General features: G+C 41.4%; 1 protein-coding gene across 2 annotated transcripts in view; it reads right to left on the minus strand.

The window, feature by feature from the left end:
- Positions 1 to 12,481, minus strand: part of LOC118226508 (collagen alpha-1(XXIV) chain) — an 86,772-nt gene that overhangs the window by 1,429 nt on the left and 72,862 nt on the right. For both annotated transcript variants that reach the window (XM_035416212.1, XM_035416211.1), the window contains 17 exons: positions 12,031 to 12,084; positions 11,109 to 11,162; positions 10,733 to 10,786; positions 8,443 to 8,496; positions 7,905 to 8,012; positions 5,500 to 5,607; positions 5,275 to 5,382; positions 4,231 to 4,284; positions 3,998 to 4,060; positions 3,860 to 3,913; positions 3,261 to 3,296; positions 2,363 to 2,398; positions 2,214 to 2,240; positions 1,477 to 1,542; positions 670 to 838; positions 420 to 529; positions 66 to 281 (listed from right to left, as the gene is read on the minus strand). In XM_035416212.1, the coding sequence (XP_035272103.1) occupies positions 66 to 281; positions 420 to 529; positions 670 to 838; positions 1,477 to 1,542; positions 2,214 to 2,240; positions 2,363 to 2,398; positions 3,261 to 3,296; positions 3,860 to 3,913; positions 3,998 to 4,060; positions 4,231 to 4,284; positions 5,275 to 5,382; positions 5,500 to 5,607; positions 7,905 to 8,012; positions 8,443 to 8,496; positions 10,733 to 10,786; positions 11,109 to 11,162; positions 12,031 to 12,084 (1,371 nt within the window). The remainder of the gene's footprint in view (positions 1 to 65; positions 282 to 419; positions 530 to 669; positions 839 to 1,476; positions 1,543 to 2,213; positions 2,241 to 2,362; positions 2,399 to 3,260; positions 3,297 to 3,859; positions 3,914 to 3,997; positions 4,061 to 4,230; positions 4,285 to 5,274; positions 5,383 to 5,499; positions 5,608 to 7,904; positions 8,013 to 8,442; positions 8,497 to 10,732; positions 10,787 to 11,108; positions 11,163 to 12,030; positions 12,085 to 12,481) is intronic.

Here is a 12,481-nt window from a genome sequence, read left to right on the forward strand (position 1 = left end):
CTACAGTTTCAGTGGTGTTCAATAAAATTCTGAAGCTCACTCCTGGACAAAGATTTGATTATTACCTTGCACTCATCTAGTAGTACATGCGGTTCAAGTAATGTGTCCATCTCAAACATCTGTCCATTCCATCCCTTGAAGCGAATCGATTTCTTCTGGTGTCTTGCATCCGTGGCATTTAAAATTGGGGCATTTAGACAGTGGACCGTAATTGTATGTATGGCCTCTGTGCTCAGCAAGTGGAGAAATTTCATCTGGACTTTTCCAATGCCAAACTCCATCTGTGGTTTTAGCAGAGAGATGACAATTGTGGTTTAGTTAGTAGAGGTGCCATTTTACCTGAGATGTGGGAACTTAGAATTACTTACGCTGTTGTTTTCATCAATAAAGCTAGTTCATGAAGGCTCTCAGGACTATACCTTGTTGGTTGCAACTGGGTGGATGCATGTTTGGCCCCCTGCCGTGAAGTTGCAGAAGACCTCAATGGCATCAGATGCACATCCAAGATTGGGATCTATCCAAAACTGTCCTAAAGAACCCCCGAAAGCAACAATCGCAAAGTTTAGCATGTAAACACACAACATCTAGTTCTCCAAGGCAAATGCTATACATCTAAAATGGAGGAGTAACTAGTAATGGTAGGTCAGAGGAGAGCCACATTGCTCTTACCGTCTGCTAGCTTCCATCGACAATCCAGCAGGTCTTTGCAGAAACGGGCGGGGTTATCTCGGGTGCCCATGGGCTTTTTGATGCTCTCGATCACACTGCTCAGGTAGCGCAGAGTTTGCAATATCTCAGCATTCTGGTCTGACAGGACCATCTCTGTGTCCTGGTAGCTCTGTTTTAGTCCATTAGTATATACAAGGCAAGCAACCAACAAAGCCAAGCAGCATAAAATAAGCAGGGGTTGCCATGACACAGCACACCACATAGGCACATGCAGCCATTAAAGCCCCATGTGACATTTGAATGTTAGTTTTTCATTTATTGCAAGCCATGAGCAACACAGGAAATCAGGAAAGACAGTATACATTGAGCAGTTTGGTGGTTTATTAGTTAATATTTATTTACATAGTGCATTGAAAAGCACAAGTAGGAAGGAGTTAGAATCAATATTGTACATGGTTATTGTTTGTAGAATCAATATTGCACATGGTTATTGTTTATCCACATTATTTGTGAACCAAGTGGTAATACATGCAAATGAGAAAGAGAAGACAAACATTTTTATTAATATATTTCCAGAAAATGTTTTTATATTATTTTTCTATTTGTTGTAAAATTATCTGCAGATTCAATTTCACATCATGATGTCAAATCCATTTTTATCACATTGAATATTACTTTAGTTCCTAGTCTAAAGAGTGTAAATCACAGCTGATCAAGCCTCAATGCATGCTTGCACCTTGCACCTGTCTTAATCATTCATTATTTTCCCCAGATGTCTGGATATTGAAAAGAGCACAGTAGACTCACCTCTACCTGCAGTGCAGCATTGGACTCAATCAAGGCCTGAACAGCTGAATTAATGCTCACACGTTTCTGTGGGGACAAGTTTAATCAGGAATAGTATTTCATAAAGGGACATACCTGTACTGGAAAATAAACAAGAGGCTTATATCAACAAATTTCACTATTATAGCTGAGGTAACAGGGAAATTTATTTCTTAAAAAGATTCACTAGAAATAATGTATAGACATACACCTAAAGAGTGTTTTTCAGCATTTGTTGCATTTCTCCGGCTAGCTAAATTGTGGAAAAATGTAGGACCTGTCAAATCAACTACAGCCTTAAAGTAAGACACCCTGCTTTCCTCATTCCTCTGAAAGCCAAATGAGTACTTGGCAAATCCTCAAGCAGTGGGAATGGAGAAATGCCCCAGGCCATCAGTAGGTATCAGAGTAAATCATGAGGTAAGCCCTCAGCAAGCATGCTCCTGCCCTCCTGAAGGCTCTTTTCCACAAATCAGCCACTCCCGTTTTCCACAACCACACCTTTTTTTTTGTAAATCTTCTTTCCTGCTCTTTTGACAATGAGGTCAACCCAGCCCCTGCTCCCTACCGCACACCTAGTGCTTCTGGGAAGAGCTCAGCCAAGCTCACACAGAAGTGCCATACTTTCATCAGAGGGTGGGGGGGTGTGCACGGACAAGAGTCATCTTTAATCGATTGTCAAGACATAACTAAGAACAGACGTCATGAACTGTTCCTACCGTGGGACCTGGAGTGCCTGGACGACCCTGTGGAAAAAAATGAAAAGTGGGCTGAGATATGAGGGGTAAAAGAGCCGCTTCTGTTTACCAAGAGTGAACACGGGCACAGTGTTGGGACAGAGGAATAAGGAACTGAAATCAACACTCACTGGAGGACCTGGACTTCCTTGGGGGCCTTGGGGTCCCTGCGAGACACAAAAAGAGGTGCAGCGTTATCACTGACCACTGAAGCCACAGCTTAATGGACAGGAATTGTCTGTAATTCTGGGGGGGGGGGGACTATAGGATTGTGGCCACTCATAACTCTCCGCTGTAATTCAACTTGCACATTTTCAGTATGCGCAGGTTGTGTCATGCACTGTGATGTCGTGCTACAGCTGAGTGGGAAAGAGCGGGGTCTTTCCCCGCAGGCCTGTGTAGGAAGTGAAGCACGTCGTGTGCATGAGCCACCAAGGGGCTTAGAAGTCTCCTGGAATCTTGAAGTGTTTACACAGCAGAATGGAAACTACAATCCAGGACGCAGCACCCTCACACATTGCGCAAAGCAAACACTCACAAGGGCACTTCCTTGTCACAGTTAATGAAGGTGTTGTCCCTTGAAGCTGAGCAGCAAGTTATTAGTTTGAGGAACTTCACCAAACTGAAGGAAGTTATTTCCAATCTGAAATCTAATCTTAGATCTTTTTTATTAATCCGCTGGTGCTAAATAAGCCTCTTATCAGAAATGTTACTTGGTCGTATTATTGTGGGATTTTTTAGTTAATTGTGGCAGGTCATTTTCATCTAATACTTTTGGTCTTGCTCAGTTGATGCCATAATTTTGGATGATTAGTTCAGTTATAGCTCCATATTCAATACCTTAAAACTTATTATTAGCTTCATAGCTGGCATGCAAGAAGTATGGTTTACCATACTCATTTTAAACAGGCTCTCTGACCAGATCGTACTCCAACCCTCTTCATAAACTATCATATGCAACTCATGCTCTATGCTTGCATTGACTCGTATTCAAATTTTATTAATAACAAAAAAGATAAATAGTCTTACCATTTCCCCTCTGCTTCCATTTGGGCCTCTGGGCCCCTGCGAACAAATACAGGCTTTGTCTTGACAAGTTCCTCCACCATTTTATGCATCCCCAGCTTTTATTCCACTAACATGTATTATCATATCAAAACTGAGCATATATGGTAAATGAAGCCAACTTCAAGGCAGAACTGAAGAATGTTCCATTTATACATTCCCATGGAATAGATTACAACCACTTGTTCAGTCAGATTTACAGCCAATGTGTGATGAGCTACAGCTAGCACACAATGAAACATATAGAAAAACACAATGGTCAAACAAAACTCATTTTTATGTAATAGGATATGTTCATTGATAGCAGAGTGGGTGTAAAAAAACATTCCAGACAGGACTTTGAATTGTCCTGACCTTCCAATGACTTTCCAGGGCTTTGAATGTGTTGACACTCACATATTTAAGTAATTAATCGTAATTGTGGGTGATGCAAAGATAGAAAGAAAGCCAGGGTGGATTGTCATGTTTTGCCTAAACAAAAGCTTATTCACAAAACAGGGAGAATGCTCAGTTCTTATAGCAAATCTTTCAACTTAAAATTCAGACACATAAACATAACCTACAGGTTTTCCCGTTGGACCAATCATCCCAGCCGGACCAACAGGACCAGTGAATCCCTGGAACAGAGAGAGAAGGTATGGTCAGAGAACGTTTCTATTTAACCTGTCCATATAAAGGGGGATTTGTGCCATTAAGCTTACCATACTCCCAATAGGACCTTTAGGACCAGGTATGCCAGGAAAGCCTATGTTCCCATATGGTCCCTGTGTCAGACAAAGCGAACACTTTATGAATTGATGACTAGAACATATTGAAAATGCTTCTTGCTCGGCATAATGGCTGGTCTATTAGGCTTAACTGCAGCTCTCACGATTTCAGAATCCTCTGTATTTACGACCTGTCTTACGAATGCTTCACCTGATAACAGTCTTACCTTTGGGCCTGGAAATCCTTGAAAGCCAAGCATTCCTTGGCTCCCTGTTTCGCCCTGAAGAAAAATATAAATAAAATCAAAAAGTCAGTTTGACGTCCCCTTCAGGTAGGAAAAAAAACACATAAACTGGATGATTAAAAAAAAAAATTGTCTATGTGGTTTGAAAGTTCTGAATTCCTTGTATTGCACCCTACAGTTTATTCACCTTCCTTCTGCAAGCTAACCTTAGTTAGAAGCCACAAAGGACCGCAGTGAGGCTCCAGTGTCTGGCCTGGTCTGTCTGCAGCTGCAGAAGACACTCTTTGTGTTCACATTATTACAGTCCTCCCTTATAGACTGTTTTGCTAAGGGGGTTCATAAAAAACAAACAGCTCAATGAATAGAGTAAAATAATATTGCCCATGTCTAGAATTTTGTAGGACATCTTAGCTGCAGCGGTTCACGATTCTGAAAGTTATGTAAGAAAATGGAGCACCTCATTCTGCTACCCAAAGCACTCTTTGTTACATAATAGGCCCTGGCCAAATGGAATATTTCCATTCCTCCACCAACCAGATAATTTGTAACTTGACTCTGGCAAAGGGAAAAATGGACAGAAACCACACATATCTCATCACACCACAGCCTGACTACTTCACAAGTTCTCTGTCTATATTTAGAGTTTTCATAATATAAAAAACATACTGTGGGATCTAATTTGGCAGAGCTTAATACTAAGGCACACAGAGGGTTGGGGAAGGTGTTTCATAATGGTCCCGATAAAATCTGTGTGTTTTCAACTGACTTCTCCTGTTAAGACACAATGTCCGGTGCCGCCTGGACCGAGAACGTTGTACAGTACTGTTAATTGCAAGGCATGACACTGGACCCCCCACTATCTCAGCATATCCACAGGACACAGGCATTCTGTGTTGAATATGACTGATTGTCTATTGAATTGTATGAACAGATACTCCTGCTTTTCCAACATCACAGGCATTCTTACAGTGTTTTTAACAAAAAAAAAACAAAACAAAAAAGGTGAGTTTGAACAAGGGAGCTCACCAGTGCTCCCTTGCTGCCTGTTTCTCCTTTTCTGCCCTGGTCTCCCTGCACCCCCTCCAGTCCTTTGCCTCCTGCTGGCCCCTTCTCCCCTGATAGGCCGAGGTCGCCCTGTGAGAAGACACAGAACACCACTATGGTTTGCTGGTACTGCACAGCTCCACTTCACTCCACGGAAACTCAGATGACATGTGTGACGAAATACAGGAGAGCAGCACCATATTTTACCTTTTGTCCCGGTGGTCCGATTTCTCCAATCATTCCAGGATATCCCAGGTTACCCCGGGCACCAGGAAGCCCAGCCCGCCCTTCTAGTCCTGCAGTGCCTCGTTGACCCTGAATGAGTAAAGAGCATACTGAGAAGCAAAACCAGCACTTCTTTGACCAATGTCTACAGGGTCTGGTCTGTACTTTTTTGCTTACTGTATGTAGAAAAACAAACAATTGGTTCGCAGACTCAGATTCAGTAGGGGTATATCACATATCTGTTTCAGGAGTCAGAACCCATGCCCCAGTCACTGTGATGACTGGAGAGATCCAAGGATCTCAGTAGTACTAGTAGTTAAGTAGTTGAGACCGATAATTCCAAACCTGGGTGTATGCTTTGTAGATAACAGTGTTATTTAATCCAGTGTCTGAAAATGTTTACTGGATCCCGGTCATGACATCTGTCAAACGGTTGATATTTGGTGATTAACAAGCCAAAACTTTGCACTTGCACCTGGGTTTGTATTGTAAGTCCCTCTGCACAAGCTTCAGCTTAATACCAGTAAAGCAATGTGAAGTAAACCTGATTATGGCCCTATTGCTCCAATACCAATCTGCATCAGTAAAAATGTATATCCAATACTGTGTTGCAAAATACTCCTAAAATAAAAAAGTGGAGGAGATACTTCAATATTAACATTGCCCACAGCATTGCTAAAGTAAAATAAATGGTAAAATAACAGAAACAGTGACACCATGCTCCTATTTCCTCTGTTCCTGGCACAATGTTCAGAATTCAAAGCATCGTTAAAAACTAGGAAGTGGTCTGAAATTACAGTATGTTGAGTTTGACTACTATCCCCTTCTAACTGCGTCCAACTGGCATGAATGAGTGAAAGAAAAGATTTTGGGCCCGTGAAGTCACTCAGCATGTGGAAAACTTTGGCTGCAGTCACAGTCACAGGCACTCAAAGTAGCACGCACAATCAAGTATAGATTAGACAGCAGATCATGGCTAGCCTTCACAGTGACTAGTCTCCACCTTCACAAGCACTTGCAAGACCATTCTGAGGGCCTAATTTGCTTCTGGAATGATTTAACAGAGCATTTAACCTCCAAAATTCCATCACATGTTTAGTGTGTTCATCCCAGTGATTCACACAATGGCCTAATCCATACTAGAAAATCTGTGACTGTTTTGTCAAGCATTTTTCAGTCAATTCAGTAAATTTGGCCCCTGGTGTGAACTGCTAATATGCTAGAACTTCATATTTACTGATAGTAGTATTCATAGTCACATTTTGGATAAGGCTTTTTCAGGGCTTCCAAGAGGAACCGCTTTCAGGATATTCTTGCAGAGACACTGAGGGAGAGAGGCCAGACTGCTGGGCCAGAGGAATGCTATTTTGTCTGAGGGAGTGAGCGCTGGCCCCTATCAATCTCCTCCTCCCCGAGCCTGTTTATTTGCACAAATGACTTGCGCCTCAAAGGACGCCCGAAGTCCTGTGAGCCCATGGGAAGCAGGTGCCAACACAAACACCTGCCGGTGCACGGTTTCGTCTAGCTCGAGAGGATATTTCCGCTTCTCTATCCGCCGACGAACATGAAGAAGCCAAAGAATAACATTCTTGTAGGTCTGCCTCCCAGTATTTTTAAAACCAGCGAAAGAATATTCCCTGTGAAAAATGCGCGTAGACTCTGTATGTTTCCTGTATGGACAGCCATGACTACGGGCCACCGTGAGTAAAAATGTCACATTAGGGAAATACACAAATCACAGATACTATGCTGCCTACAGAGACAGGAAGCCTTCCTCTTTCTAACCTGGCTTCAGAATGTCTGATCGCGCCAAGATCAACTACAACTCCCATCAATCTCATTTTCTGCAGCATAATATCAGGCCAGTTTAATAGATGACCACCAAGATAATGCAGGCAGTCTGAAAGTAAAAAATGCGCACCCCCCATTTCATATACTAAGCATTAATACAGAATTGCAAAGGGTGCATTTGGAAAACGTAATCCGGATTACTGTAAAAATGACTGCTTCATTCTGCCTCAATTCCACTCATTTCAACCGGAGTGAACCAGTTTCTCTTCCTTTATGTTTGTGTTCTAGTGTATGTGTAAATCTTCTTTTACAATATTTGTATCCAGCTAGTTGTCAGGGGTTCAATGAAAAACTAAGCAATGAATAACTTTCCTGTTTAACTATTTTTTATTCCCCCCAGAAAATGACCAATTTACTGTATGACAACCTGGTTGTGAATGGTGTTAAATAAAATAAAGTTTGATCAACTGATTATAATGACTTTATATTTATTAAGTATTTTAGTTGCTGTCAGAGACACACTCGTATGGATTGGGTACTTGGGGCCATATTCTCTCTTGTCTGAATGCAAAAAAAAAAAAAAAAAGTGTACCTACCACACGTCCAGACTTTCCAGGTAATCCTTGTAATCCAGGAAGACCTGGAGGACCATCCAGGCCCGGGTACCCCTCAATACCTCTTGGTCCACGTAAACCTGGGGTCCCCTAAAATTAAAAAATCAAAAACAATGCAGAGATTCCAATCGGCCACACTGCTATTGCAATTATCCTCCTGTAATTCTACCCTGCACAACATCTGGAAAACCAAGAAATTCCAGAAAGTCAGTGAAATACTAATCTTTATCCAGCAACGAAAATAAAGGTTATATAACAGCAACAGAAAAAAAAACATTTACAGTATAGACCTCTTGCATGCTGCAGTGCCACAAGCACGTCAAGTAAAACCTACTGTGCACATTATGCTGGCGATAAATCAGGACTTCTCTCTCGTCCACATGTGCCCTTTTTGATTTACTGAATTCCCACTTTCCCGCACTTCACACAGGGGAATACATCCATCAATACGCACATACGCACTTTCATCCTGAGCCCAGGAGACATGACCAGAGACAGAGGCCTTTGTGGAAATACTCACTTCATCGCCAGGCTTTCCGGGCGGTCCCTTAGCGCCTTTCTTTCCTGTTAGTCCCTGCATGACAAAAAAACAATAACATTCAGAATTTGCACCTGCAAAAAATGAAGAGCAAAGCCATAGCAAATATTTATCTCTTGCAATGCAGCATGGGGAATTCAGAGACTGGAACATGGGGTCCAGTTCAGCTCTCTTCACTGCAGATTAAAGGTACAGTATGTAAGCCTTTTTTTTTTTTTTTGAAAAGGCTTACATACTTTTGTTCATATTTGATCAAATTAGGAAAAAAAAAAGAAATACCGCTTCTCGGTTGTATGCCTCCGCCAACCAGTAGCCAGTGCTCTGTTTGGCCGTTTGGATATAAAATGTCATCACTTCATTATTTTAACCTATTAGACTTTTGTGTGAAACTTCATCATAATTAGCATATGAATTCTTGAGTTATGGCCAAAAACGTGTTTTGTGAGGTCACAGTGACCTTGACCTTTGGCCACCAAAATCTAATCAGTTCATCCTTGAGTCCAAGTGGATGTTTGTGCCAAATTTTAAGAAGTTCCTTCAAGGCGTTCCTGAGATATCGCATTCACGAGAGAATGGGACAGACGTGAGGTCACAGTGACCTTGACCTTTGGCCACCGAAATCTAATCAGTTCATCCTTGAGTCCAAGTGGACGTGTGTGCCAAATTTTAAGAAATTCCCTCAAGGCGTTCCTGAGATATCGCATTCACGAGAATCGGGATGGACGGATGGACGGGCAACCCCATGGCTGTGCCGTCGCGGAGGCATAAAAATTACTGAAGAACATAGCAGATTATTGTGCAATTTGCTTCAAAAGAATTGGAAATGCAGAAGTTCTTTTCTCTATACTAGATTCTGCCTAAATAATTTGCCATATAAATGAAATGCAGCTGAACATTCTTATGGGCTTAATTTGATAAGTAAAAACTCTGAATGGGTCACTTTTCATATAATGGTTGGAAATAGTTTGCAGATAAAAAAGAAGAGATACTGCCAAATGAATTGTTCATAGAAACCTTTGAAGTCAGGAATCTTGGCCATTAACCTCTATGTGGGTGGCCAAACAAAATAATCTCTTCTCAAAATATCAAAGCCATGGATAAGGGAGCTCTTCTGCCTTATTTTAGTTTCAGAATGTGAATAACTTCAACACATATTTGCTCTTTATTTCCCGTATTTTGAAATATCTTGGAGCCAAGCAAAGCCAGAAAAACATCACAACTAAAACTGATAAATGTTGTTTTTGTGTCACATAACTGCAAGAGAGAAGGCATTGTGTGACAGACTATGGCCCAGGGGGGTTGCGGGGGGGGGGGGGGGGGGGGGGGGGGGGGGGGGGGCATGGAGGAAGCAGTCAGAAAAAAGGAAATATGTTGTTTTTATCATGGGTTCATTAAATTACATCCATCCATCCATCCATTATCTACAGTATACCCACTTATTCCTGGTCAGGGTCATGGGGTCAGGATCAACTTCTTGCTGCGATGCAACAGTGCACCATAGCGCCATGCACCACTGTGCCACCACCGTAAAATAACAGCAGTTATGAAGACGACTGGGTATATTTGTCAGGGAACATTTTGGCAAAGTTGTTGAAAATCACAGAAAATCACAGATTGAGCATTTTGAAAACATTAATTTATTAAATGAACCAATATCTCATGTGCAGCAGTGTAAAATGATTGAAATAACATCTGCACCTGCATTAACAATAGCCTAACAAGTGCTTGAGGTTTCAAAAAAATTAGTAGTCAGTTGCTGTGAGTAACATAACATGAGTACAAGATATTGATAAGATGGTGCAATTTGGTCCATCACGGAAAGAAAGAGAATGTTATATATAAATTCCTCCTTTATTCCAAGTACTTGAATTTTGAGCAAAAAAGACTGCCGCAAGAGCACTTGGGAATAAGGTGATTTGACAATGGGACTGCCCTAAACCCTCATGGACTAGACAGGAATGCACCCTTGAGTCCGGTAAATGGGATGCCACTCCCATGGTTATCCCCATAGTCAAATTATAACTGGCTCAATTATAACTGGCAGATTGGCTTTACTGATTTGGCAGTAAGGGGTCACTCAGATTTGACAGATAGGCTCCTAAATCCGAAAGAGCAAAACTGAGGATAATCTGAAGGAACAGATTAATCTGGCCGTCTGTGCACAACGTTTTGCCAAACTCAAATTGCATGGAAGGAATGAGTGTTGTACAACGACTCCACTTCAGGGAATTACCCCACAGTTGGCACCTCTGGTAAGACTTAACTCTCTCACCTGAGTTCCCTTTTCACCCCTGGGTCCCTGTTCTCCAGGGTCCCCCGGTGTTCCCTGCACAATAAGCAACAAATGCCACACATTTCAATCAGCATTTACCGAAGCACTCCAAACAGCATCTGCAGATTATTTTGTTTTACTGGTTACTATAGCTACAGCTTGTATGTGCAACATGATTAAATAACTCTGCCTTATGATGAACATAGCAGTTCTTATACTCTGATGAAGCGCATTTGTGCGGAAACACATCATTGCTAGCCACTTTGAAGGCCTAACATTTTCATAAAAAGAATGCCTTGATTTTCTTGCCTATTTCTGCTCATTCTTTCTGATAATAAAATGGTGAAATTAGGTATTTGGGCTGTGCTAGACTTACAGGTAGTCCCTGCTGTCCAACAGCCCCTCGAGGTCCAGTTATGCCAATGTGACCCTAAAACAAATACAACAATGTCTGTGATATCTTGCATATAACGAGAACATGTTTACCCCCTGCGAGGCATTTTGGCAATTTTATTTTAACAAAGAGTAACTTTGTAAAAACTCTCAAATAGTTTTACATTTTTCTGAGGGACATAATTTCACACTTGAATATGCTTTTCAAGTAGACGTTTTTTGTTTTCTGTAGATACACAAGCAACGACAGTAAGAAATTGAAACAGTTCAATAACAGCTTGAAACCGCATGACTGAAACATTTCGTAATGCCTGACAACGCTTTGCAAAACAAAACTGTGCTGCAGAAAGGCCAGTGCTTTCCCACCATGTAGCTGGTTCCCTGGAAAAAGAGTTCAGCAGTATTGTCTTAGAAATAACAACAGCGAAACTATCCAGTCAATTTAACACAGTCTTCAAGTCACATGTAGAGATCTTTAGAGTGGACAATTTAGAAAATTAAATGGAAACCTGAATCATTTTCAAGTACTGCTGTAGAAACAAATGATTCATTTGACTTCAAACTCAATATTCACATAAATCCCTTCAAAAAATGTTAAACAAAACAGTAAACCCAGAGTTTCTGCTGTCAAATAGTTTCCTCAAATGCTGTAAACATCTCACAAGTCTGTATCATAATCATGCTGTGTTTATAGACGTGTATGCCTTCTTTTACAGGTAGAAAAGGCAGTCATGCAATACTGTTAACAGATTTCCTTCAGGTGTTTCACCAGTGTCTTTGTAATCCTTGAAGCCCTTTTTTTGCTGGAAAGGGACCCAAAAAGATGCCGCGTGGTCTCTATTTATCTCAGCTGCATGATATATCACAAGTGTAAGCTTTGGAAAAGATCTCAGGATCAGCTTTACCTGATACCCCTCGTCCCCTGGCTCTCCTCTCTCGCCTCGCTCCCCGACAGGACCCTACCCAAACACAGACAACATCATTGTATGGATGAGTACTTTAGCCAATATGCCAGTGCACACACTGGAGAGATCATCCTTGGAAAGGCTTCCTTCTCAGGCTTACTCAATTTGCCATGCATTTGAAAAGAAGGTAAAGGCCTACACAAAAACAGAATATCTCATTGTACTTCACACAGTATAGGCAAAAATACTGTGCTAGCACAATAAACAACAACATTCTCTTATTTATGTGGGGTGCCATCTGCATCAAGCTCCCAATAAAACACATTTCAATATCTCCCTGCCAGCCCGAACCACCACAGAATCATCACAACGAATAGCCAGACTTAGTTTCTCAGGAAAATGAAATCATGTTGGTGTGCACCCTTCTATGCTATGATGGTCCATTAACACA

This window comes from Anguilla anguilla, chromosome 4 (genome assembly GCF_013347855.1).
Source record: "Anguilla anguilla isolate fAngAng1 chromosome 4, fAngAng1.pri, whole genome shotgun sequence".
Lineage (NCBI taxonomy): Eukaryota > Metazoa > Chordata > Actinopteri > Anguilliformes > Anguillidae > Anguilla > Anguilla anguilla.